Raw genomic sequence first — 27243 nt, 5'->3', positions numbered from 1 at the left:
AAAAACAACATTATTTTAACTCTATTTTTTTATTCTAAAAAGGTTACTCTCTGGCCAGATCCCTCCTATGCTGCCATTTGGAAGGTAGTACAAATAAAAACATACGTTACGGAATGTGACGAAGATTACCGAGTATATACGAGCTATGATAACTCACGTTTATGATAACGGCAACGAATACTATAAAGAGATAAGATTGATAAGATTTTGGTCTTTGACCCATGGAGAAAAAGCAGGCCGATCTCTTTACTTTATATTAATTTTATGTACAAAATTAAAATCTGGACAATTGTTAAGTTTATATGTACCTAAATGGATTACATGACGAAATTTTCTAGTTTAATGAAAAAATATACATTATATAAATACATTAGGGACATTTGAATGGACTTTTAGTGAATAACATTTTGTTTTCAATATGAACCATGATCTTTTGGACTTAACAGCTTTATTGTGTGTATTCTTAATCAATGGTGAGAAAAATGAAATTTTACAAAAGTCTTTGACTTTCTTTTTAAAATCCTATACGTGGTATACCATGTTAATGTACATAATATTAGGGGTGTTACGTTTATCCGTTTAAACGTGTACGGTCGGTTTTTAGCTAAAATTGAATAAAAGGTCACCGAGGTTAGTATTAATTTTGTCAAAGAGTCGAAATATTTTTAATTGATTTGAAATACTACCTTAGCTTTTTATAACAAGATATGACAATTTGTTTGAATTTTAATTGTACTCAACAATGTCAGATTTGATCGAGTACGGTACGGTCTTTACGGAAAAAAGTTACAACATATTCGGATATGTATTGTAATCATTTTGAGTACATTAATATAAATGTAAAAACAAAATGTCACATCTTGTTATAAAGAAGCAAAGTTGAAATTGAAAATCTAAGGATCAGTTAAACGGTTATAAGATCGCTGTTTAAAAGGGTGGTATTTTTACTAACCGTGCCACCCCTATATAATTGTAAATTTTGTATATGTTTAACTATATGGAAAATAAATACTGTCTAAACCAATCAATGGTGAAAATATCAACTTTATGGATTTTTTTAAATTTTTTTTTTAATTTTTTTTTGGTAACAGCTATGTTTCTTTACAAAAAGCCATACTTAATGAAGAACCGGAAGTAATTAATAAATACAAAATGGGTGTCGCTATTCTTTTGTTTTAGTTATCTGCCTTTGGAATAATTTTAACACTTTTAGGTCACTTTCACAAGCAGATGTCTCAAAATCATATACTCTTTTGTCATTATGCAAAGTTTAAAAAATACTAAACTTTTATTTAGGGTGATATTTTTTTATTTGAGAGACGTTTTTATGTTTTAAGTAATTAATTATAAAATAAATAAATAAATAAATAAATAAATAAATAAATAAATAAATAAATAAATAAATAAATAAATGAATGAATGAATGAATGAATGAATGAATGAATGAATGAATGAATGAATGAATGAATGAATGAATAAATGAATGAATGAATGAATGAATAAATGAATGAATGAATGAATGAATGAATGAATGAATGAATGAATGAATAAATAAATGAATGAATAAATAAATAGATAAATAAATTATCAATTAAAAAGTTGACAAATACACTTTATTTCAGTATCATTAATTCGTGCACTACACCCAGTAGACTATGTAGCACCAGCGAACCCGTGCCGTCTAGAAGACCAGTTTTGCTCGGTTAAATGTTCGATACTCCAGCTGAAGGGAGATATAAAGTGTGATTTTTGTGTGTGCAAGAACAAGACCGATTATGGTAAGTATCTGTCTCAATTATTTGAGCCGTGTCACGACAAAATCAACATAATGGGTTTGCCACCAGCATGGATCCAGACCATCCTGCGCATCCGCGCAGTCTGATCAGGATCCATGCTGTTCGCTATCAGCTTCTCTACTTGTCATAGGCTGGTTAGCGAACGGCATGGATCCTGATCAGACTGCGCGGATGCGCAGGCTGGTTTGGATCCATGCTGGTCGCATACCCATTATGTTGGTTTTGTCATGACGCGGCTCATATTTTTAAGATTAATGGTTAAAGAAAATTGTATGTTTCTTCTATTGTTTGGATTTTTTCACCTATTTTAACAAATTATTGTCGGTCCACCTAACCGACTAACCGGTACCTTGATAATTTACCAGTAAATATAATTTCTCTACATGTGGCAAACAGTAATTTAGATATTAGACGATTGCTTTTTTGTTTTTTTTATTGGTCGGGTTTTACTTCGCATCCGTACATATAATATGGCGACTTTCAAGCCTTAAGGCACTGGTGAAGAAAGAATTGATATGCCCCTTCGTGCATTATTTTAGGCACGAGAAGGTACCAAGTAGAACAATTGACGTTCCGTTAGCTGGCCGGATAGTTTCCTCACATGAAATTATCCAAAGTCCCATACGGGATACGAACCTACAGCTGTGAGGGGCAAGTGGTTTGAAGTTAACTACCTTAACCACTCAGCTACTGGCGTCACCAACAGCTAACTGAATGACTGATATTGTTAAAAATAAATCATGTTTTAAAAAGACCACACCCCGAATAAAGATACCCTTTAAAAAACCCTTGACAAACCCTTTAATTAAAATCCCATGTCTCTCTGTATCTCCTTTCAATGACCTTTAATCACAGTTTGACTGTGTTTGGCCTAAGAACCACAAATATATTAATAATTTACAGAAACTTTTAGCGTGTCTTTGCTGCATCTTTGACTGGGGCATGGGTGAGAAAAATATACACCTTAGTATGAGTCCGCCTGGAGAAGCAGAGTTTTATGCAATGGCAATTTAAAGGGGCTCCATTGAGATTTGAAAGCCTAAAAACAAAAACAAAAAATGAATTTCTTACAAAAATGAGTTGGGGCACTTTAAACAGAAATATATGCAATGATAGATCAGAAAATGCTTTGAAATAAATTGAAAATCGTATTTTTATGCTTTCTTAGCCCGATTTGAGTGAAAAGCATTTAAACGCTTTTCATTATGGGCATTTTTTTACAATTTGAATAATTATTCTGGAAAAACGAATAGGGCGAATGATCTGAAATTTTGCACAAAGATTAGTGGTATAAACCTACATCAAATGGTACGTTTATCTGGAAAAAATATTTTCAGTCCCATCATGTCAAAAAAAACCTCAGTGGTGTCCCTTTAACTACTAATAAATCCAAGTTATCGGTTTACTACCGGTATATACATGTAAAGGCAGGCAAGTCGCCACATCTTTGCCCTTTAACTGAAGCTCTGTATTGTTTGTAGCTCAATTTTAAATTGTAATTTTAAAATTCTGCAAATTTGAAAAGCAGGGCAAATCCTTTATACAGTTTTAGCTGGCAAAGAGTGAATACTTTAAAATTATATAACCCTAAGAGTGTATTAAGGAAAAACATAACATAACATTTTAAATAATCCATAACTTTTACTTAAAACAAATGATGCAAGTAATAGCCAGAAAGAAACTCTAATGTGTTTTGGATACAATTAAAATCCCCCACAGTTTCTTCCTGAAACGGGGAGAAATACCAGTCATTTACTATAACCGCCGGGGAAAAAAGGGGAGATATTCAATGTCCCCTAAAATTTTATCTAATCCTTTAAAACCGTATTTATTTATTTTTTATACTCCCAAAAGGGAACAGAGTAGTAAGAACGGTTTAAATTTAATTATATAAGCTCTATAGAAGTCAGAAGTAACAAGTGCTTGTAATCGCAAGACCGGATACAATGATATTTTTTATCCACTGTGTATGTTCTAACATGCTTAAATCCGACCCGATACTGTTTTGGTATATAATTTACCTGAATGACCTTGAACCCATACGAATCTTTTGACGAGATGTGAGCTGTACAGAGAGGCTATTCTGCGGAGGTTGCCAGGGCCTTTTCTAGCAATTTTTAGAAAAGGCCCCAATCATAAATTTGGGAACACTTATTCTGTATTTTTGGAACTTTGAAAAAAATATTGGAAAAAGTTTGATTTTTTCTCTATTCTAGTTAGGTGGCAGACGACACAAGACCCATTGGCTTCTACCGTGTCAGCTGGTCAAACTACGACACTTCCGCCGGATGTTATTGAAGTAAACAACATCCGGTATCACAAAATCAGTGATCCATGCTTTTTGTCACGTGATGGCGTTTGTCCAATGAAATGTACAGAAACAAAATCGGTGAAAGCAGACGGGAGTAAATGTACGATGTGTGATTGCAAAGGTATACTTACTTTTATTAGTGAATGTGTGCAGGGTTTTCGAAATAAATTCTATTTGATAGACCCTGATGTGTGTTAATAGTTTTGTATTTTGTATGGAAGTCAAAATATAATTTTACAAATTGTACTTTTATTACAAATAATTTCACATTCAAGCTACTTTCTTCTAACATACGTTGTACTCTAAAACCATTAATTCAATGTTATAAAACTCAATGTTTGTACTTTCTAAAGAAGGCAAATATTATTCGTTTGCAGTGCATATTGTTCTTTTTAAGTAGTTTTGATAATGGCGATCGTTATATACACGTGCATTATTTACATGTGGAATGTTGCACTTGTGCATTGCCAGTTTTATACCCAGAATTGTGTAAGAACAATATCTATTGCCGGATAGAGAATGATTTGTTTAACATCGTAGAATACATTGTACTTGTTTCATAATTATTACAGTCTAATTAATCTTTTTGTAAGAAAATTACAAAATACCAAGTTTGTAAGTAGTAAAAATATTAGTTTACATTCGGAATACTTCGCCGATTTTCCCAAACTCTGATCCATATCCGAAGTTTGACGGAAAGGTCCGGAAACTTACGATCGGTCTGTATAATGTTTCAACTGTTTTTGCACGCCAATCTGTTTAGGGAAATGAAATTTAAATTTAGAATTGAATATTTCTTTTTCAGGGGCGGCTGTTTTGATTGGCTGAGATGAGTGTTTGATAAAAGGGAGATAAAAGAACAAATTTATTGTTATTGTGTATGATTAATCATTTAATAACATATTGTTAGCAATAAACTGGTATATAATTATCTCCGTCTTCTCTTCTATCTCTGCATTTACCAATCCACCATTTTAAGGTCAATACAATCGTACGTGTATGGTATGTAGTATTTTTGGGCTGGCGATTTTATCTGGAGGCGTGCTGCTTTATATAATCATACTTATGCCAACGTTACAATATTTTTCCTCTCCAGGAACGATGGTTAGGAAACTTCCCGCCTATATGACTGAAATACTGTTGGGAAAAGGCGTAAAATGAAACAAACAAACAAACAAACAAACAATATTTTTCCACAATCACTTTAAGTCTCATATAGCATTGTAGACTGTATTAATTGTACATAACAACCAGACTGGTAGCATTGGTTTTTGAAAATAAGACAAAAGTTACATAATATGGTGATTTCATATAGTCAGTCCATCTGTACTTCAGTACTTTGATTTTGCAATGTAGCGACTTAAACCTGAGCTTGTCGCCAGGCAACCATTTTAACATATTTTGAGGTTTAATAACAAAATAAAATACATATGCAATAATTATGCATTATCACCAATATATGTAGAACACAGGAATGTTATGCTAACGCCGAATTGTGGAACTGTTACACAGAATTGTGCAATATATGGCCGAAACAGTCAACCCGGTTGGTAAAAACATTTTTCATACCAATGAACCAGACAGGTAAGAAATAAAGGAAACAAATGGAATACTGATCATAAATTTTATTGCCAATTCTTTCAATGCGCCGTGTTTTAATCCTGCCAACAAAAAACATAGTAAATATGCAACCAAATGTCAATATCTAAATTTCGTTTCTGGGCATGATTGTCAAACAGACGACCTTACAGTTAACCTTAGCTAACGTACCCTTTGTTTACCGGCGTCCGTTTACTTTTTTATTTTCTGATTATTAAGTAAAGTTTAGGCAGCAAATTCAATACACGGACGATTTATATGACGTAACGTTATCTTAAATCCCAGATTTCGAAATTTCTGCACTCCTTTTGAAGAATTAAGCAATAGTCACTACGTCAAAAAGCTCCGTATTTGGACCAAGTTATAAACAAATAAATGACTGGATAGGAGGCCTCTGGATAAGAGCAATCTGATTTAGACAAAAGGCACAATACATTCTTATGAACAAGCATAGAAATATAATAAATACTATTATGCATTTTACAGACAATAGACACACGAATTTAAAAAGGCTTTATGTTAATGTAGCAGAAGCCACATTTAAATGTAGTTTGTATGTAAATAAGCTACATTTACATGTAATTTGCACGAAACAAGCCCCATTTACATGTGCTTTGCAAGATTTAATCTTTATTTACATGTAATTTGCATAAAACAAGCCTCATTTACATTACTTTTGCATGAATGAATCTGTAATTACGTGTACTTTGCATGAAACAAGTCTCATGAACATGTAATTTGTATGAATTAATCTGCTTTTTCATGTAGTTTGCATTGAATTATGCCACACTTATGTGTAGTTGTTGTCATTTAAATGTGGTATGCATGTATATGAGACACATTTACATGTAGTTTGCACGGAAACAACACATTAACGAAAGGAACTAAGAAAACACACACAAAAAATGTTCAAAAAATGTTTAAAACACAGAAATAAGACATTTCCCATCATGTGTAAGACACAGAAATAAGCAATGTTCCTGGAAGAAGACAATAAATACTAGTATACCGTTTATCCGGTAGGATGCATGGATATAAAACATGCTTCAGGTAGTAGTCATATTCATACATGTAAATTATGAACAGCAAGTAAAGATTGCAACTTGTTACTCTCTTGTGTCCAAGCATTGAAGACATTTGGAGTAAATTCATTTACGCCAAAAACTAGTCACAATCACTTATCTTTGAACAGTCCTAGATTTGGGTCTTTTGGGTCATTCGAGCCAAATCATAAACCGAATTTCAAAATCTTAGTTATTAATCTGCAAGTGATGACGCATATTCCAAAAGCAAAATTTACAGTCCACATCGTCTCACTGACTTTGAATTTGACCTACTTTTGTTTGCGCATGCGCATACTCAAAAAGTAGTCCGGTTGTCGTACACAAATACTGGTGGAGGTGGTAAGGAAAGTGCGGTATTTGATCTTGCCTGTTGCGCATTAATACTGAAATGAAGAAAAAGAAAATAAATATAAATTAAATTATGCCATTTATATTATTTACATTAGTTTTAAAGATTATATTCATAGGAACTTTTCTGGTTTTGAAAGTAAAAAAAAAAAAGGTTTCCGTAGATTTTGTACGGATACTCCGTCTGTATACTGAACGAAATTGATGTAACAATCCCTATTTTAGATATATTTGTATATACATAATTGTAGATGACGAAATATTAGAATATAAGTATTTGACCGAAAAATATTCTTCAATTTTAAATAAATAGATTTGCTTAATCCCACGGGATTGCGGTCTTGGACCTCACCCATATTAAAGTGGAATTCACATATTTAATGGCGGCTTCTTGTGCATTTTCAGGCCACAAGTTCCTATTTTTTTGCAGAAAATTATTTTAAAAACATTTTATCACTATTACTGTTAGAATTATCAGGGTAGGGGTTTGTGAGCCCCCTAGTCCAGATCCCACCTCCTTGTGTAACGGGCATGAATTGTAGCACACGTCGAGCCAAACAAGGAATATACGGTAGATAATTATTTTTTTGCAAGCACATTTTATCATTTTATTATCTTACCTGTTTTCCCAATTTGCTCTGTAATCTCTTGATGGGAATTCTTCTGCAAAGGCCTCATTTATAAACACGTTGTCATCTTCAATCGGTGTAGCCGTCATCTGCTGCGCATGCGCGGGCAATGTCGGGTCAGTGTACACGTGATCGTTGAAATTAGACTGATTTTCTAAATGCCCCGGATGTTGTAAGTAGTATCTTGGCAATGAATATTCATGATCGCCCGAATTATAGGACATTATAATCGAGCTTGACAAAGATCTAGTGTCATAATTTTGTGTCCCGTGATGTCCGTAGTTAGGGTTGCCACGGGAAACATGTGTCAGGGGGCGCCCGTTTAGTGTAGCACTTAATGGAGTAGATATGGTGTGGAAATGTTTGTCGTCCAAGTACATAGACGATGATTGTGGACTGTCCGAATTTCTGTCGAGTCTGTCTGTTGACCTAGAAACGGAAACAATTTGTTATTTAAGCACTTAACTAACTTTACTGAAAAAACAAAACAAAAAAAAACACCACACAAATGAAATTGAAATATAAATACTAGACCCAATAATCATCTTCTGGTGAAGGAAATCTTTGACACAAGATGCGGTACTTGTTTCGCATGATTTACATAAAGCGCCAAAACTTGATAATAGCTATATAGCTATATTGTATGATTAAAGAATGCTGCACGAGAGGTTAAGAGAGAAAAGTGAGTGGTCTCCCTTCTTACATCTATTTAAGGATACTGTAATATATTCTTTGCAAGTAAAACTGGACATAATACGTTTTAAGTAACCGCATGTCCGAGATTTCATGCATGGGAAAATGAAATGAGTGTTTCCCTCGTTGTCACGTGAGAATAAGTTAAATGTTCGAGGTAACAATGTATTCGAGTTATCCGAAAATGAGAGAAATGTTTCTAAGCCATCGCTACAGTGTGTAATTGTAATTAACCCTTTGCCAAAATGACGAGTTTGCTAATTAATGGAATACAAAATGATATATATGATTTACTGTTATTTCTGATATTTCTAAAAAATATAATTTCTGGTTTGAAGGTTGCTTAACATAGTCCTGTATACGTATATTTTGCATATATCTGTAATTTTATATTTAAGGTTCTCGCAGCAAAATGGTTTGAAATAGCCCCATTTACCTTGTATCTTGTATATCCTTCTTCTTAAAGCACAGCAGGTGCGCCAGTATGATAGTTAGTGCGAGGATAATAATAGCTCCGCACCCAGCCAGAACGCCTATCAGCACAACATCAGACTGAGCAATACCGTAAAGACTCGAAGCTAGATATGATAATAAATAAATAAATAGATAAATAAATGAATAAATAAATGAATAAATAAATGAATGAATGAATAAATGCATGAATGAACGAACGAACGAACAAATAAATAAATAAAATAAACAAGGCGATAGAATTACTTAATCTTTCATAACGAATTGGGTTTTAAAGCCGCATGGTGATATTCTACTATTTTATATACATTGTAAAGTATTGATATATAAACATGTTTATTCGGACAAATTCGTCGATTTTATCAGAGAAATACTCCTTAATCCATAATCAGATCGTGTAAAGTCGGCAAACTTCGACATTTTCCGTATGTCATATCTATTTTGGAAGGTGTAATATTTCAAAGTTTGTCATATCATCCGCTTTTTTTATTTATAGATAAAGCATAAATATAAAGGACAAAATGGACAGATTAAATAGGGACTTCGGTAATTTATTACATTAAATTAAAATGAGCCGCGTCATGACAAAACCAACATAGTGCGTTTGCGACCAGCATGGATCCAGACTAGCCTGCGCATCAGCCCAGTCTGATCAGGATCCATGCTGTTCGCTGTCAGTTTCTCCACTTGTGATAGAGTTGGTAAGCGAACAGCGTGGATCCTGATCAGACTGCGCGGATGCGCAGGCTGGTCTGGATCCATGCTGGTCGTAAACCCAGTATGTTGGTTTTGTCGTGACGCGGCTCAAATGATGAATTATCAATTTGATATAAAGCAAATCTTACTAGAACATGATGGTTCTGTCATATCATCCCAGACTCCGCCCTCTAGACACGTGATCATACTTGGTCCAACCACGTGCGAACCTTCCGGACAAATGATGTGAATATAAGGTCCGACGTCACTGTGACTCAGCAGAAATTTATCAGTCGTAACACTAACGCTGGTGTTTGAACCCTCCACGTGCCAGATACTCTCTATATCCGGGCATTCTAAAATGGACAATAAAAAAATTACATATTAAAGAAATACAACTAATGTAGTAAGAAATTCTGATACAGGTTAAACTTTTATAATAACTAAATAAGTAAACAAATAACTAAATTGACTAGGTACAACTAATTAAAATTTTGCCAAGTCGTAATTTCGCTCCGCGGTGCGCCAGGTGAAAACACGAAAATACGTCATGCTGACGACTTTGTCGTGTTTTCGCTCCTCTTATCTAAAGGCGAAACAACTTTGTCGTATTTGTGTGTTTTCACCCTGCGCCCTGCGGAGCGATAGTTCGACAAAGTCGTCAGCATAAGGTATTTTCGTGTTCTCATCTGGGCAAAATACGACATGGCCAAAATCAGCCACGAACAAGAGCCGGTTGAACCGGGTGATGCTCCCCGAATAGGTTTTGGACATAGGAAGGTATACCTTTTGTAGTGTCAGATTTATGTCACAGACAAAGTTCAAAGTGTAAAAAGAACCATGCGCGATATGTCGTCATGTTCTGACATTGACCTTCAAGGTAGCGACCCAAATGTTACGCTCGACACATCGTCTCAGTATAGTGATCATTTCTGTAAAATAGTTGTAAAATCCGACTTCAAATAACAAAGCTATGGACCGGACACGATTTTGATGCAAGGTCATGCTGTAACCTTGACCTTCAAGGTAGCGACCCAAATGTTGCGCTCGACACGTCGTTTCAATATGATTATCATTTCTGTGAAATAGTTGTAAAATCCGACTATAATGAAGTTATGGGCCGGACACGAATTCGGGACGTACGTACGGAAGGACTGACGGACGGACGGACAACCCGGAGACTATCTGCTCCCGCGAAATTTTTCGGGGAGCATAAAAATGTAAATAATATAAGAAGTACAATGTTACAAAAGATGTGAGAAATATTTGCAACCTGACCGACACTTTCGGAGTACCATTCCGCCGTCCCTAATTAAGCGAATAATTCTTTAAAGGAACTCTACTGAGGTCCAAATTCCTAAAGACATAAAATTTGAATTTCTAACATAGATAATCTGGTGCATTTAAAACAGAGTAGTATTCAACAATTAATAAAAATTATACCCAAAAATAAATTGAGAATCGTATTTTTTTCCTGTCTTATCCCGATTTCAGTGAAAAACGTTGCAACGCTTTTCACCTTTTGTACAATTAGAATAATTGTCCGGGAAGAAAAGTGAGCGAATGATCTAATAAAATACAGGCCAGTTTTTTGATGAACCTAAATTAAATGGAACATGAATCTCGAACAATAATTTCTAGTCCCATTCATGTCAAAATACATCAGTCAAGTCCCTTTAACGTGAAAACAATATCAATATATTATTATATTCTTACCTGTTATGCTTTTTGCTAAAGCCACCATTTTAAATGCGTCTTGGTACAAAAAATAAGAATGTTTGGGTTGCAATTTCTTTTGTCACTTGCTGTATGCCTTCACTTGTGGTACCTTTTCTCTCACGTTCCCATAAATTTTCACTTATTTTCAAAGGAACATCATTTATTCTGAAGAATGAAAAAACAACAACAGATAATAAAATAGATAAATAAATAAATAAATAAATAAATAAATAAATAAATAAATAAATAAATAAATAAATAAATAAATAAATAAATAAATAAATAAATAAAAGAATGAATGAATGAATGAATGAATGAATGAATGAATGAATGAATGAATGAATGAATGAACGAGCGATCGAACGAACGAACGAACGATCGAACGAACGAACGAACGAATGAATGAATGAACAAACAAATAAACAATTGAATAAATAAATAAATTAAAAATAGTTATTGTCCGAAATCCTTAGGTAAGAAACACATTTTATCACAAGTTGTTTTTATTTTCCACTTGCAGAAAATAAACAGCATACTTTCACATACGAAATAACATTTTTTACATAAGTATACCTTTACATATCCATGAACGCTTATTAACTCATATTACATACCTATCGACTCACTGGATAAATATGCAAATTTGCGATCATTCAAACTTTAAGAATAGTTAGTATTACTTACTAATGATACAATACCTTTAAACTATCCATTTGTCTGTGGGCAAATGAATAATTAATTACATTATGCACATCATTTTTACTGCTATAAATGATGTAAAAACAAATGTTTCAAAAGTAAATCTTATATAAAATTGATATCAATTGAACATCAAAACCGTCGGGAGATCAGAAATAAATGATTTATGCTTTTTTGCCCTAAACTATATTACATCGCTCATTAAAAATCAATTCAAACGTCAAAAACAATGTTTGCAGACATAGTAAGGCTAACGATCAACCTATAACTTTAAAATCTTACGATTTCTGTATCTTATCATTTGCTTTTATTGATAAGATATTAAAGAAAGAAAAAAAAAACAAGAAACAAAAAACAACTTAACCATGCTTATTTTCTTAAATGGACATGTCCATCATTCATGCTGGACAAAACTATTCATCATTCTTAGGCAATATTTTATAATAAGTTATGATTCAATAATATTCATGATGATAATGATGATGACGATAATAATAATAATAATAATAATTATAATTTAGATGATGATAATGATGAAAATGATGATGATGGTGGTGATGATAATGATGATGATGATGATGATGACGACGATAATAATAATAATGATAATTATAATAATTTAGTTGATGATGATGATGATGATGATGATGATGATAATGATGATGATGATACTTATTATTATTTTTATTATTATTATTATTATTATTATTATTATTATTATTATTATTATTATTGTTATTATTATTGTTATTATTATTATTATTTTTATTATTATTATTATTTTTATTATTATTGTTATTATTATTATTATTATTATTATTATTATTATTATTGTTATTATTATTATTATTATTATTATTATTATTATTATTATTATTATTATTATAACCCCATAAAATTAACAAATGTACTTCGGGAGTTTATACAACATTTCGCTTGTCGAATCATTTATAACATCAAAGGAAGTTTTTAGAAACCACAGAAAAGGCAGTCTCGTCGGTTGTGTTGAAAAAAAAAAGGATGTAGATCAAAATTTGTATTAAAATGATAAGTTTGCATTTTGTCTGTACACTTCCTTTTTTGTTAATAATATACACACTTCGGAAAGTATACGTACATAAAAACAACATTAAAGCGTCATGCCTCAAGATGGAGCCAAAATATTTCAGGAAAATCAAACTTGAGAAAAAAAAGTGTTATGATTTGAAGAAAAGGAAAAGGATTCAAGATTCAAGTAATAATTAACATAGAATGTGCGATTATTGACTTATATTAATTGCAGTATTTATTATCATATTTCTATTGCGTGACTAACGCAGTAAGGTTTATGTTTTGCAAATTATGACCTCTTTTTGTTATATTTATGTAGATTGTAATTGCCGTTTGCAATGTTTTAAATTACTGTCTTTGTTAGCTTTACAATATTTTTTTAATACTTTTACTAATTGTTCATGAACATTAGCATTATTCTGGGGGCATGCTGCTTTAACGATCCATATTTAACGCGGCGTATTTCATTCTTTGAAATTTAGAGAATATGAAACATTTAATAACACGTTTATTGCATTAATTGATATGATTTAAAATAAAAAACGACCCTGAATGTTCTTTAAATGTACCCGTGAGTGGCAAACTCTCAAGCAAGGGCCTGTTTAAAGGCCCATTATGCTTCGAACATGTTTTTATTTCCATTTATCAAAGGCTTTTAACATTTGAAGTCATGTTCTAACTTCCAAAACGATACTCATTGGCCAATTACATTGGCTTAATTCAACATGCTCTAAAACTAACAATAAACGTTATAAAACCCATGCGTGTCTTTTAAAAAGAAGGAAAAAAGTATATAAGTGTCTGAGGCAGATGTGATCATTCAAAATGTACTACTAGTATACGCTTTTATCATATTTTTTTATAAATGAAACCTAAACGAAACGAAGATTTATTCTTAAAAATGTAAAAACTTACCATTTTTATTGCAAGTAAATCCGCAAAAAAGCAATACACATCTAAATGTATGAACTAAAGCTACACACATGCGTTACGTAAAAAACGTCGTCCCACGTTTACAACGTTACAACGTTACAACTGAACATAGACGTTTGATGTAACGTGTTTGAATCACATAACGTTTTAAAACAATTCAGAAAACATTACATCATATATATACTGAGTAGCTGGTAAAATATAAAATCATAAACAAAACATGGCGCCTAAGGGTAACGTATAGTAAAATTTCCTGGCGATGAATTTTGACGGGGGCGATATATTATATTCTTTTGTTTCATGACACATCGATGATTTAAGCATAATACATGTATATAATTTATGACATTATCTTAACATCAAATCAAACTTTAAAATCTTGCCTATAGAAGATTATTTTTCCACCAAAGCTTAGATCAAATTAAAGCGTTTTTATGATTTTATTCTCTTTGATGAAAACCGGATACTGGAAGTAAGATATGATATTTATCACTCACTGTATACATGTACACCAACAAGGCATTATCCTTACAGATGATCGGTAGTCCTACCTAACACCACTGGAACCGAACTGATTTTACCAGCATACATGTATGCCAGGCTGCACATCCGTGCCAACTGGCCCAGGTTCTTTACTTATGGCTGACTAACTTTAGAAACCTCTCTCTTGATATTCCCAGAATGATTTTCAGGTTAAGATAAGCCTGCAAATATTTTTCGTCTTGACAGTGTCAAAATTGTCGGCTGCTCAAGTTTAATCTATTTTCTTCTTGCAGTCCACACGTGTGGTATACACACAGAAACAATATCAATCACAAAACATACAGGATCTTTAAAGAAAAGAAATATTGCTGATTTACAAATATTTTTATTTAAAAAGAAACGTCATACAATGTCATTGTTTGTGCATAAACTTAGACTACAATGTACTTAAATTGTAAATAGAGTAACGCCTTTTAATGTACGCCTTTAGTATTTAGTATTTCGCTACTTTTTTTGAGAAATTATTCATTTAGGTATTCAAGTATTTATAAATAATAATAAGTCGAATATAGATAGTAAATGCATACTTTTGCAAAAATGCCCCCAGCTAAATATTTGACATCAAAGTGTGAAATATATCTCCAATATCAATGCATTTAAAACGTTTTTGAAACGTTCATGCTTTGCAAAATTACAATATTTATGTTATATACAGAGAAAGAAAAAGAGAAAAAAAATGAAACTCAAAATTTTCCAAGAAATTATAAACGATCTTTTTAAAATTCCAGGGGAATCCTGTGATGTGTGTATGTGGTCGCACGGTCATTTTCCTTATAGTATGTTGTCGATACATGTAAGTGGTCGCATGGTTGAAAATTTCTTATAAGATGTTTTTTTTGGGGCACGTGTACGGAACCGTCTGGGGTAATAATCAATCTTAATGGGTTTTTTTAAAAACAACTTTTTAACTCACATTTTAAAAGTTTAAAAACCTTAAAAGGGACTTTTTCATTTTAATTAAGAGTTTTAAAAAAGAAAAATTAGGATAAAAAAGAGAATAAAAAACCCTTTTTTACAATTTTTTTTCTACCATTAAAATAAAAAAATTTTTGTTTTCGATTTTTCATACTTCAAAACAGAGGTGTAAGGGGCTGTGTCACTGTAAAAATTTCCCCCGTACTTATTAGTTTTGTTATTTTTTTCGGGCCCTTCGGGTCATTCATACCAGAAATTTTTAAAGTTTTAAATTTGATACTATCAACCCGGGGTGCAGGGGGGTGAGGATTTGCACTTTTTATTTCCCCATTTACAGATCAATAAACCCAGTCGAATTTTTAGAATTTTGTTGTTTTTATGTTTCCCGAGGGACCCTTTTGTTCCAGTTTTTTTACTGCACCCCCTGGGGCTTCAAGGGTTCACTTGCGATAAGGACCCTTAAAATGTCCTATCACCGTGGGTTATTTGAGCTTGACTGCTTTCCTTGAAGCTATCACCATTGGTCAACTTGCAATGAGAACGCTCTACAAGGCCGATCACCGTAGGTTATAATTATGAGCTTTACTGCATTCCTTAAAACTATCAGCGTGGGTAACCTTGCAATATGAACCTTCTTAAAGGCCCATCACCTTGGGTTAAGTGCATTTCACTGCATTCCCTTAGGCTATTATCTACGGTTCACTTGCAATAAGAACCCTTTGTATCATAGTTTGGGGACCTTTCTGTTGAAAATGTTTCAGGGTTGATATATTTTTTCCTTCGGGATCATTGATACCAGCACTATTAAATGTTGAGAATTGAGTGCCGCTCAAGCCGGTGCTAAGGGGCGTGAGGGATGTTGCACCTATTCATTATCCCTCATGTACAGACTCAACCAAACCGAGTCTGCCATTCTTATGTTATTTTGTTGTGATTAATGCTTCCGAGGGATCATTTTGTTTCCAGATTTTTTACTCATATTTAGGAGAATTGACCCTTTGCAACACTTAAAAAGAAGTTCGAGAATTCTAATTAGGAGAAATAAAAGTGTAATTATGAGTTGAGAAATAAAATCTTAATTAGGAGGAGCTTCAAAAGGTTGAATATAAAATAAAAAAACCTAATTTGAACTTTACACCTTCTTGTTTCGGTTAAGTTTTTATACAAAGAACAAGTATGAATTTTATTTCTCCTCATAAGTTTTTGAAACATGCAAAGTCCTAATTAATTTTTACACATTAAAACGACGTCACACCAACACAGTACAGTCATATAGCGATTTTCCAGTTTTACTGGTGGGGGAAGACCTGGGTGCCCATACGGGAACTTAAGTAGAACCACCGACGTTCCGTAAGCTAGCTGAATGGCTTCCTCATATTTATTTTAAAGATTCTTGATATGTTATATAACCGTATATAAACGTATCATAACCTAAAAGTTATGGCTATATAAACAACCATTTATATATGACTTTATAACCTGTCAAAACTCTATTACTAATGATAAAACATGTCAAATATCATTAAACAACTAATGAGATAGTTCTTTTATTTATTGATGTCACTTGTTTAAATGGTGCTAATTTAAGCTTGCTTTGTTGTTTTTTCCAAGAAAGGTGACCTACTAGCTAGTTACCAACCGACGTGTGCGACAGACGACCGGTATCTCACGGAATCGCATGACATTATACCGCAAAGCACTGAACCCCATAACATCAGACTGCACTGCACCTCATCGCAGCACTGCACTGCACTGAATTGCACTACATTACACTGCAATACATTGCACTGCATTACACTGCACTGCACTACACTACACTACACTGCACTGCACTGCACTACACTACAGTTCACTACACTTCAGTTCACAACACTACAGTTCACTACACTACAGTACACTGCATTACACTACAGTACACTCCACTACAGTAGGCACTACGCTACACTACACTTAACAACACTACAGTAGACACTACAGTAGACAACACTACTCTACACAACACTAAAAGTAGACACTACACTACACCACACTACTGTAGACACTACACTACAATGCACTGCACCGCACCACACTACACCACACCACACCACACGCACTACACTACAATACATACCAAGCACTGCATTGCACTGCACTACACTACACTGCAAAACACTGCACTGCACTTCATCGCACTACACCACGCTGCATCGCACCACTCCACACTGCAGCACACCACACTACACTTAAGATGAGAAAATGAGATCGTTCGCTCATTTGTGTATGTCAGTTAACATTCAGTGTGAAAGTAACAGTTGAGAAACGACAGATGTTCGGCATTCATTCATAAATACAAGGCCGTGAGAATATCTTGGGCTGATATCTATTGCCATGGCATAATTTAATCGCTATCAATGGAATAATTTACATTCTGTCATTTAGTGCAGTTGATTTTTACACACCAAACGACCCGTGCTTATCGTTAAACAGAAAGTAGTCCCGTTGAAAATATTTTTTTTTTAAATTTTATTTCTGATGTTTTACATATTCAGTAAAATTGATGATATTTCAATACAAGTGGTGTTGAAATGAAGATAATTTCAGTACTAAACTCTCCCGATTTTTAAATATTTGGGAATCAGCACATATATTCGAACACAGCTTAGTTTATGCCAAAAAAGTAGTCCGTCAAGTGACGTCAGTAACATTTTAGCCTTTGTGCTCAATAATTTTCTATGATAATAAACTACAACACCTGGCTTTATATGAATGATAAAACAATTATAGACATGCGTTTGAAACAAATTTCATGACGGGATGAAAGTCGGCGGAATGATATCGCAATATTACTTCCATTTGGTGCTTCACGCAATTGTCATTTTTAAAAAATGTGTAGAGTGTATACCGTGATTTTCATTGCTGCCATAGCAACCATACCTTACACCACTTCGTCACTAGGTTGGTGGATTTTGAATAACTTTAAGATTAGATATTTTAATTTCTCTGTATTTTACTATATTTAATTGAAAAAAAAACCACAACAATAATAGATCATATAAAGAACTAATTCTAAAGGTACTCGCTCGGGTATTTACAAGAAAAAACAATAATTCATGTAAAGAAATAATTATCAAGGTTCTCGCTTCGATTTTTTCATAACCTTTAAAATACTCAATTTCTTAAATGGACTTGCTAAGCTTACTTTTTAAAATCTGACCATTATGAACTATGGAAAGAAATTTAAACATTGTAATCAAACAGTATAGACTCTGATTAACCTAAAATGACCTGATTTAGGGCTTATAATGACGGAAAAGGGCAATTACTATAAGTAACAGGAAGCTTTACCTTCTTATAGAGTTTTTGTAGAGTGGATGGAAACCCCTGTTCATCTTATTGGCGAAAGTAGCCAAGCCATCCTCCATTGTTTTCTTCCGCTTGACAAAACCCTACATTATTTTCTTTATAGCGGTCAAAACCAACTTCATTGGTATTTTTTTGTTATAGCGCGGTCAAAATCCCCTTCATCGGGTTTACCATACCGGCCAAAAACCCACTATGTACATCGTTTTCCTCATACAGTCAAAACCACTTACATCGTTTTCTTCATAGCGGTCAAACCTTTAACATGGTTTTCTTCATTGCGGTCAAGACCTCCTACATCGTTTTCTCCATAACTCGGTCAAAACCCCTTATATAGTTTCCTTGATAGCGGTCAAAATCCCCTACATCGTTTTATTCTTACATCAATTATTCTTTCCTACAAAAACGCTCAAAACATTTCTGTAACCATTCCATTGACATGATCCTACACCAAATATTTCTTCGCGAACGAACACAAAAAAAACAACAACAACAAAACCAACAAAAACACCCCAGAACCCTTCTTGTTTACATAGAAACATATAATATAGATTCAGCATACGGATTTGTACATAATTTTCTCTACAGTAGAGTTTGGTGTTTTCTGTGACTTAGAAAGAAATAAACAATTCTGTACATTTTGTAGTAAAAATGAGCTTGGTGACGAATTTCATGATATTTGTAAATTCAGTACTAAAATAAATACATGTATATTCCTTACATTTACTCGAGACACCATAATGTTTTCAAAATGAGCAGTTGATGTCTGCTTTAGATAAAGTTAATCTTGATAAATTAGCAAGCTTTGTTTTTAAATGATTCTGCAATTGTTTAAGTAAATCTCATCTTTCGGATCCATGATGTCTGATTTGTGTCATATCGTATTTTTGCTCCGGGCGCCAAGCGAAAACACGACACTTTGACAACTTTGTCGTACTTTCGCGCCTTCGGGCACCAGGCAAAAAAAAAACAACACACGAACATACGACATGGCATAAATCAGCCAATATACTTTTCAGTAACTACTTTTTGAAATATTCATTCTTGTTTTTTTCAATGTATTATGTATTGATGAACATATTTCCTTCGAATTATAATAATAACTTCTTGGTTAAATCAGTGTCTAATCAATAATCATGTATATTTATTTATTATACGTCTTTACTGGCGTCCGCGCCGAGCGCGACGCCCTTTATGGATTGCGCAAGGGTAAATGCAACTTCTCGGGCGCCTTTTCGTCGGCCACAATAGCCGAGGGTATTCCGATTGTTGATTTTTAAAAAACGTAACGGTCATTCGAGTCGCGTTATGGTAATAAACAGCGAACTGGAGAATTTGCAGGAAATGAAATGCAAACAAATTCAGCAATAAATTCTTGGAACCAACCAGTACCGGTGTCATATGAAGAAACATGGTTGTGACCCTATTAGGGCTCGAACCCATGATCCCTGGGTTGAAAGACAGACACTTTAACCACTAGGTCATCGCTATCCTTATCCTTTTGTACTGTTGACATAGAAGGCCACCAGTAGACTAAATCGCTTTAAAAATGATTGTCGAAGAATTAAGGGGAGATCACTGCGTGGAGATTGACCCGTACATAATACTGCACGTTTGTAACGTTGCTTTTCATTGGATAATCGTGCCGTTTTATATAACTTATGGATACGGTTCCTGTTCATGAATTCCTACTCCCCTCAAATTATCAAATTGTGTTCTCTTATGAATTCGTTATATATGTTTTTTGCAATATAACACGAATCGGGTTATATAAGCATATTAGGCAATAAAAGCTTTAGAAAAAGGGGGAACTCCAAATCTCCAAAAATCTAAAAAATCTAAAATGACTAATACTCTTCTGGAGGACTCGCCCTTATGAGCACCCGGTGGCGAGTATGAAAACACTGAAATACATGTACACAATTCAAAGCCTGACAAAATTTGAGAAATTTATGCATTTTTTTCAGTGTTATTTTTTATTTACTTTATCGGACATTCTAAAAAAACGTTATTAGAATTGCACAAAAGAAAAATTACATGTACATGTAAGTGCGAAACTTGTCACCGGGATTGATATTCATTAAAATTCTACGAGTTTTATAACAAAAAAAATAGCAATGAGGTTTATAGGCTCTGTTACGGGAATCGCAAGAAATCAAGTGTAAAAAAATCTACCTTAACAAACTCACGTGTTTATACGCACGTGCAATGTCTACGTGTATGCACTTTAAGGGCTTATATACAGGAAGGACGATGTAAGTAACTGTCAAATTATAATTCCATTTTCCCGCTCGAAACAAATATGTTGATGAAAAAAATAAACAACACCACCCAGGTTAAGCTATTTTGGCGAGATTTCGTTCTATATTTAATTCAACTTTGTTTACCATTTTAATATATGGCCCATTTATTATAATCTTTCTCGTATTTAACTGCGGTATAATATTATGATAATTTTCTGAAGCAGACGAATTATTATACGTTCCTATTGTTGACCTTTGAACCAATTCTGTCAAATATATAACGATATATTTCTTACATACGGTATAAGGACCATCGTATATAAATAAAGTAACTGAAATGAATGAATGAATGAATAAATAAATAAATAAATAAATAAATAAATAAATAAATAAATAAATAAATAAATAAATAAATAAATAAATAAACACCACAAAATCACGAAGTACGCAAAAGAATACGCAAAAGTATGAAAACTAAAATGCAAAAGTGCGAAGAAACGAAGATAAAAACGCGAAAGTACACAGGTGAAAACTTGAAGGTATGAAAACTTAAATGCGAAAGTACAAAGACGAAAACGCTTAAGTATGAAGACGAATACGCGAAATTACGAAGACGAAAACGCAAAAATGCGAAAGTGCAGACCAAAAAATGCAAAAATACAAAATACGAAGGCGAAAATGAGACGAAAACGCAAAAGTACAAAAACCAAAATGCGAAAGTACAAAGACAAAAACGCGAAAGAATGGTGACAAAAAAATCGAAATTACGATATCATCCGCGCTGTTTGACCAGTTTTTATAGGGTTGATCGACAAATTCTAAATTTTATTCTTGATATCCTTAAAGCTGCATTTAATAAAAGAATAAAAATATTTTGTTGTCGGTAAAAAACCTATAAATTCTAAAATTAAGTTAATCTTTTTGAACACTAATGTTGTAAACCTGATAAATAATTGTTCAGAAATAATGATTTAAAAGAAAAACCCCATGGTAACACTATGGTTCGTAAACGAACCTATATACGCTAATCAAGTCTATAAATAGTTCAGACATGTGCACAAGCAAATGGATCGCCTTATTGTTAATTTTTCAGAAAATTATAGATGTTATCTGAAACACGAAAATGTTTTTTTCCCATTCATACCGGGTGTAAAAACAATCTTTTTACCGTTACAATTCCTTGTTGAACTGCGGTTAAACCAATAAAAGCAGATAGAATTTAAATTACTCTACTGAGCATATACTAAATGTTTGTTTAAATTTTTGATAATCTATATTTGACCAAGAGGCGGAGTTTCATCGCAACGAGGCTGAAGATATTTATGCTTTGTCTTAGAAAAGTCATATTTTTGTGATCTGAAATCCAATCGATAAAAAATCCCCTTTAATCTCGAAATGATGCTGTTTCTGTTTGACTAAAATTTATTAAATGCAGCTTTAAAATTTATAATGAACAGATAAAAAAATGACAGCACATATAGTTTATGGGTTTATTTTTTTACTTTCAGACACTACACACCACAATTCTCTACCGTCTATGAAATATCGGAGGTTTTTGTTTACCCAGAATCTGACTAACAGTATGTGTAACCTGTTTTGTCCTCGCATGTGTCCACAAGGCTATGTGCGGTCACCAAGTGGCTGTTTTCTGTGCCAATGTATAACCACCAATCCGCATAGCTCAACAGCTTCACCAACAAACTTTAGTACAGGTACACAATCTTACAAAGTTATTCCATCTCATTTATTACCACGTGACTATCCAATATACGTCCGTATTGAACGCTGTAGTGTCCACTACCATTATCATAATTATTTGTATATATTAGACAGTTTAGAGAGTGCTACCAAATATTTCCATGCTACTCCATTATGATTTCAAGCAGTTAACGATACATTTCAGTAAGGGCATTAAAAGAATTTGACCACCGTACTAGTAAAACCATAATATAACATTAAGTCACATTTTGCATATATCCAATATAATTTAGATGTACATGAATAATAAACAAGTTATTTAACATTGCACATGCAGGAACAATACAAATGGCTGCTTTAGTTATTCTAAACAATCCAATTCGTAATTGGTAAATACTGCCAGTGAGAAATAAGGTTTTGGTCTTATAAGGTATCCCAATAGATGCTTGTACAAACATTGTGTTCACCTCCTACGTGTTTCTTACCGATACTGTGACAGTTTCTTTAAAGTTTTTGAATGGGAGTTGGAGGGACGTGTGGCTGGAATATTCCTTGCGTGCCTATGTAAGGACCATTTCAAAGAATTGCTTTCCTTATTCACATACCTAAATCGCCTTTACTTTGATTTGATAGCTCGATAACTCACTAAATATATTGGCGGCTCGATCAGTTGTCCTTAAAGATTCGCCTTATGTGGTCAAGGTATGAATAAGTCAAAGTAACTTTAGTTATCTAGTAGAGTATTTAAGTAAGACCACAAAAATGGAGATATATAGAGAGATGAATGCATAATTTATTGTATTATTTATTTCTTGTTTAAGTACAACATACGCATCAGCAATACTCTCCAGTCAATGGTGGTGTATTTCTTAGTAACCCCTGTAACCCGGCCGTACGTCATTGTCGTCTGCAATGCGCCGACGGATATCAAGAGGGAACCAATGGTTGTTTATATTGCGGATGTCGATCTACGACAGTCAATCAGATTTCAACGCTTCCTCAAGTAGTGAAAAGTACAATGGCATCAACAATTACGTCCACACGTCCTGTGGTACAACAAACAACAACAGCTATAAAGGCTACACGTACGACTGTTAAACAAACAACATTAGCACCAACATTAAACCCTACAACAGTTAGAACAACAACAATAACAATACCAATTACTACAACAAAAGATACAGACTTCAGTGATCCGTGCATTCCTTCCCACAAGAGATGTACTAAGCCATGTAATGGAAATTATGTTAAAGGTAAAATAGTGTAACGCATATTTCTTTATTTAAATTCCTATGTTTATCAAACCTTTACGCAATTTTATCAAATGACATCAGTTTTGACGTCATTAATTAATTAATTAATTAATGCCTATCAATATTCTTTCCTAAAATAAAAAAACATATCTGTATCAAATCATTTTTGCACTTCAATCTTTTAACATTTGCTGTATAAAAATAGAATTTACTGTTGCCACAAGTAAACAAACTGTGCAGAGCAAAATCTTTTAGAAGAGTAAGTCGGAGAGTTTGATTGATGCTATGAGGTTTTGGTCTAGAGTTTAATTTATTGTAATGTCTAACTTTGTTAAGAAATAATACTGTTGCTGGAAATAGAAGTTTGATCTACAGAGAGCCGCTATGCAGAGGTTTCACTGTATCTCTGATTTATGTCCACTTTCTTTTCCAAATACAACAGGACCAGGAGGTTGTCAATATTGTCTATGTGCTAGAAATATTCCGGAAGAACTCCGTACAACAAGCTCGCCACAAAGTAAATAGTTTACTCCTTATTATTGTTTTAAAATACAAATGTAAATGGAAGATACATAATTTATACATATATGTTTACTGTTGTCAGTTCGAGTCCCGCCAGAAACTTCGAATTCTCTTATGTGAGGTATCTAACCAGCTAGCTTATAGAACTTCGGTGGTTCTACTCTGGTTCGTGCGGAAGGGATACCTGATGTCTACCATCATCAGTTACATTTGACCTTTAAGGAGTGGTAGGGGCGCTTACAAGTCAAATTTATTTAGTGATATAGTATATCATGCTTTTATATATAGCAAGGATCATTCATATATAGAAACTTGTATCCCCCGCACCGGTTTCTCTAACCCATGGTAATGGTGTGCAATGCTATATATACATGTACATATGAAAAAAAAGATATGAATTTTCAAATAAACTAAATTAGAATTAAGACCAACTCAACATTCACACCATATCTCCGAAGTTCTAAAGGTGGTCTTTATGGCGAGATTTCCCTGTCTTAAGTGGTCTTAAAAGAGCGAGTGTACTGTTTGTTTTTGAATAACATTCACGTTTTATCTTGCACATATTAAGTTTACTTAAGAATTATAACATGTTCACTTTACTAACACGAACCAATCCATATATATAAAAAACGGACATTTATGTTCAGATTGTTTTGGACTAAACCTTGCTTGAAAGACCTTGTTTAAACATTATCAACATTATGAGCATTGAAGTCTTCAGCGTTATTTTTTATTCTCTTCAAGATTCAAAGTTTAGTGTGAATACAACAATACCACAATACCTAGATCTTTCACCGACATCTGAAGCTTGCATATTAGCTAAGGTAATGATTAAATTTGTTTCCCTGTAACTTTCAAAGCAGACAGCATAAATGAAATACCGATCACCGGATACCGGTCCTTAAGCAAGCCATGCCGTCTAAATTCAATACTATCAGCTGCTATTTTGGATAATGAAACACCTCTTTCGCCACTTTCATGACTTAAGTTAGACGGGTGGAGCGAATGCCAATTTTAAAATGTGTGAATGGAATTTGAAAACATTGTTTTCGGCCGTTCGCTGTTTGTTTCCACCTTGACTTCCGGTAGAATATACTATTTAAAATCCTGTTCCCGGTCTTTGGCGGATAGGTCACTCGTTGATTTTAGCTATAATAGAGCACTCAGGAAATTACCCCAAAACAAATCTTATCAACATTGTCTTATCAATCGACGAAGTTTCTTTTTAAAGAAATTCTCTTTCCATCAAATATGGAGCTAAATATAGATATATCTGTGATAGAAAGCCATCAAACATTAATCTTTATGTGCCGGTGTTTATTTATAAGTACATTTTATATTTTAATATGCTTTTAATTGTATCTTTTGTCAGGTTATATGTAACCAGAAATGTGATCACGGATTTATAAGTCACCCAGACGACTGTCTGTTTTGTTCCTGCCAAAACCAATCTGATGGTATACCTAGATTTTAATTTTCATCATCATCATCATCATCATCATCATCATCATCATCATCATCATCATCATCATCTTCATAATTATCGTTGTCATCATCATATTTTTTTATCATCATCATCATCATCATCATCATTATCATCATTAGTTTTATCAAAATTGTCATCATCGTCAGCATCTACAATCATCACAACCACTACCATAATTAATCATTAATCATCATCACAACAGCGTTCATCATAATCACTATCATCGCCCTCTTTTTAGTTATCATCATCATCATTATCATAATATTTAACAATTTTCTAACTTAAATCTTTTTGAAAAAAAGTCAGTATTGCTTACATTATATTTTTGTATAATCTAAATATAGTTATTTATCTGTAGAAGGTTATATGTAATAACTTTGATTCTTTGTTCTTGTAATTCTTTATAATCGTGATAATGATGCAAAATAATTGTAGCTTTATTATTTAAAATTTATGTTAAAAAACAATTTTTGTTATAATCAATAATTAATTTCAGACCCAATGAACGATATTCCGTTAAACTTTGAAGTGACCCTGCCAAACCCCTGCATCCAACATGAAGAATTATGCCGTATCAAATGCCTAAATGGCTACGTCATAGGACCACGTGACTGTCAATTTTGCTCGTGCAGAAATTAGAAAATATAATGTAATTAGAATAATAGTAACTAAAGATCTGACATGGAATACTTTATAATAATGGCAATTTGAACAATTAAAGTCATTGAAACTTGAATAATAATAATAAAAATGTGTTTGAATTTAGCACACGTGTTCCCATTTTTAATTTAACATCTATGTAACTTTTATACCCCGGTCACATATTCACGGAATACGCCCACGGAAGAGCCACGGATTAATTCCGGCATCGTCCGTAGCTACCCGTACTGGTCAGTAGCTCTCCGTATTGTAACCGTAATCAATCGTAGTAGTCCTTGTATATCCGTAGCGATCCTTGACAATTTTTGAACATGCACAAAAATTTGCTACGGAAAAATCAACCGTAGCGTATCCCTACTAGTCCGTATTAATCCGTACTGATACGTACTGGTCCGTACGAAAACCGTAATAGTCCGTACTGATTCGTAGTCCACCAACTTGTCAAGGATTTCCACGGTTTGGTACGGAGAACTACGTATTTGTACGGTTACCCTACGTATAAGCTACGGTTTTAATACGGATTAATACGGCATTGTCACGGAAAGCCACGATCGTAATACGTTGTTCTACGGA

General features: G+C 33.3%; 3 protein-coding genes across 3 annotated transcripts; 2 read left to right on the top strand and 1 right to left on the bottom strand.

Annotated features, from left to right (window-relative positions):
* The first annotated feature begins 211 nt into the window (after positions 1-211).
* On the top strand, positions 212-5038 carry LOC132749385 (uncharacterized). Its single transcript, XM_060739115.1, has 4 exons — positions 212-473; positions 1623-1778; positions 4013-4228; positions 4913-5038. The coding sequence occupies exons 1-4, from the start codon at positions 419-421 to the stop codon at positions 4933-4935; spliced, it is 450 nt and encodes a 149-aa protein (XP_060595098.1). The 5' UTR covers positions 212-418; the 3' UTR covers positions 4936-5038.
* A 2018-nt stretch (positions 5039-7056) lies between these two features.
* LOC132749384 (uncharacterized) lies at positions 7057-11480 on the bottom strand. The gene is made up of 5 exons (XM_060739114.1): positions 11324-11480; positions 9757-9963; positions 8877-9018; positions 7739-8176; positions 7057-7153 (listed from the first exon to the last, which is right to left on the bottom strand). Exons 1-5 carry the CDS (start codon positions 11349-11351, stop codon positions 7066-7068), a joined length of 903 nt encoding a protein of 300 aa, XP_060595097.1. The 5' UTR covers positions 11352-11480; the 3' UTR covers positions 7057-7065.
* Positions 11481-18188: 6708 nt separating this feature from the next.
* LOC132749392 (uncharacterized) lies at positions 18189-26776 on the top strand. Its single transcript, XM_060739122.1, has 7 exons — positions 18189-18403; positions 22560-22763; positions 23571-24002; positions 24445-24519; positions 25269-25348; positions 25897-25981; positions 26507-26776. The coding sequence occupies exons 1-7, from the start codon at positions 18334-18336 to the stop codon at positions 26647-26649; spliced, it is 1089 nt and encodes a 362-aa protein (XP_060595105.1). The 5' UTR covers positions 18189-18333; the 3' UTR covers positions 26650-26776.
* The last annotated feature ends 467 nt before the right edge of the window (positions 26777-27243 follow it).

Source organism: Ruditapes philippinarum, unplaced genomic scaffold (genome assembly GCF_026571515.1).
Source record: "Ruditapes philippinarum isolate M1 unplaced genomic scaffold, ASM2657151v2 ctg1957_1_1_1_1, whole genome shotgun sequence".
NCBI lineage: Eukaryota > Metazoa > Mollusca > Bivalvia > Venerida > Veneridae > Ruditapes > Ruditapes philippinarum.
The sequence above is the reverse complement of the archived record's forward strand: the minus strand, read 5'-3'. Positions and strand labels throughout refer to the sequence as shown.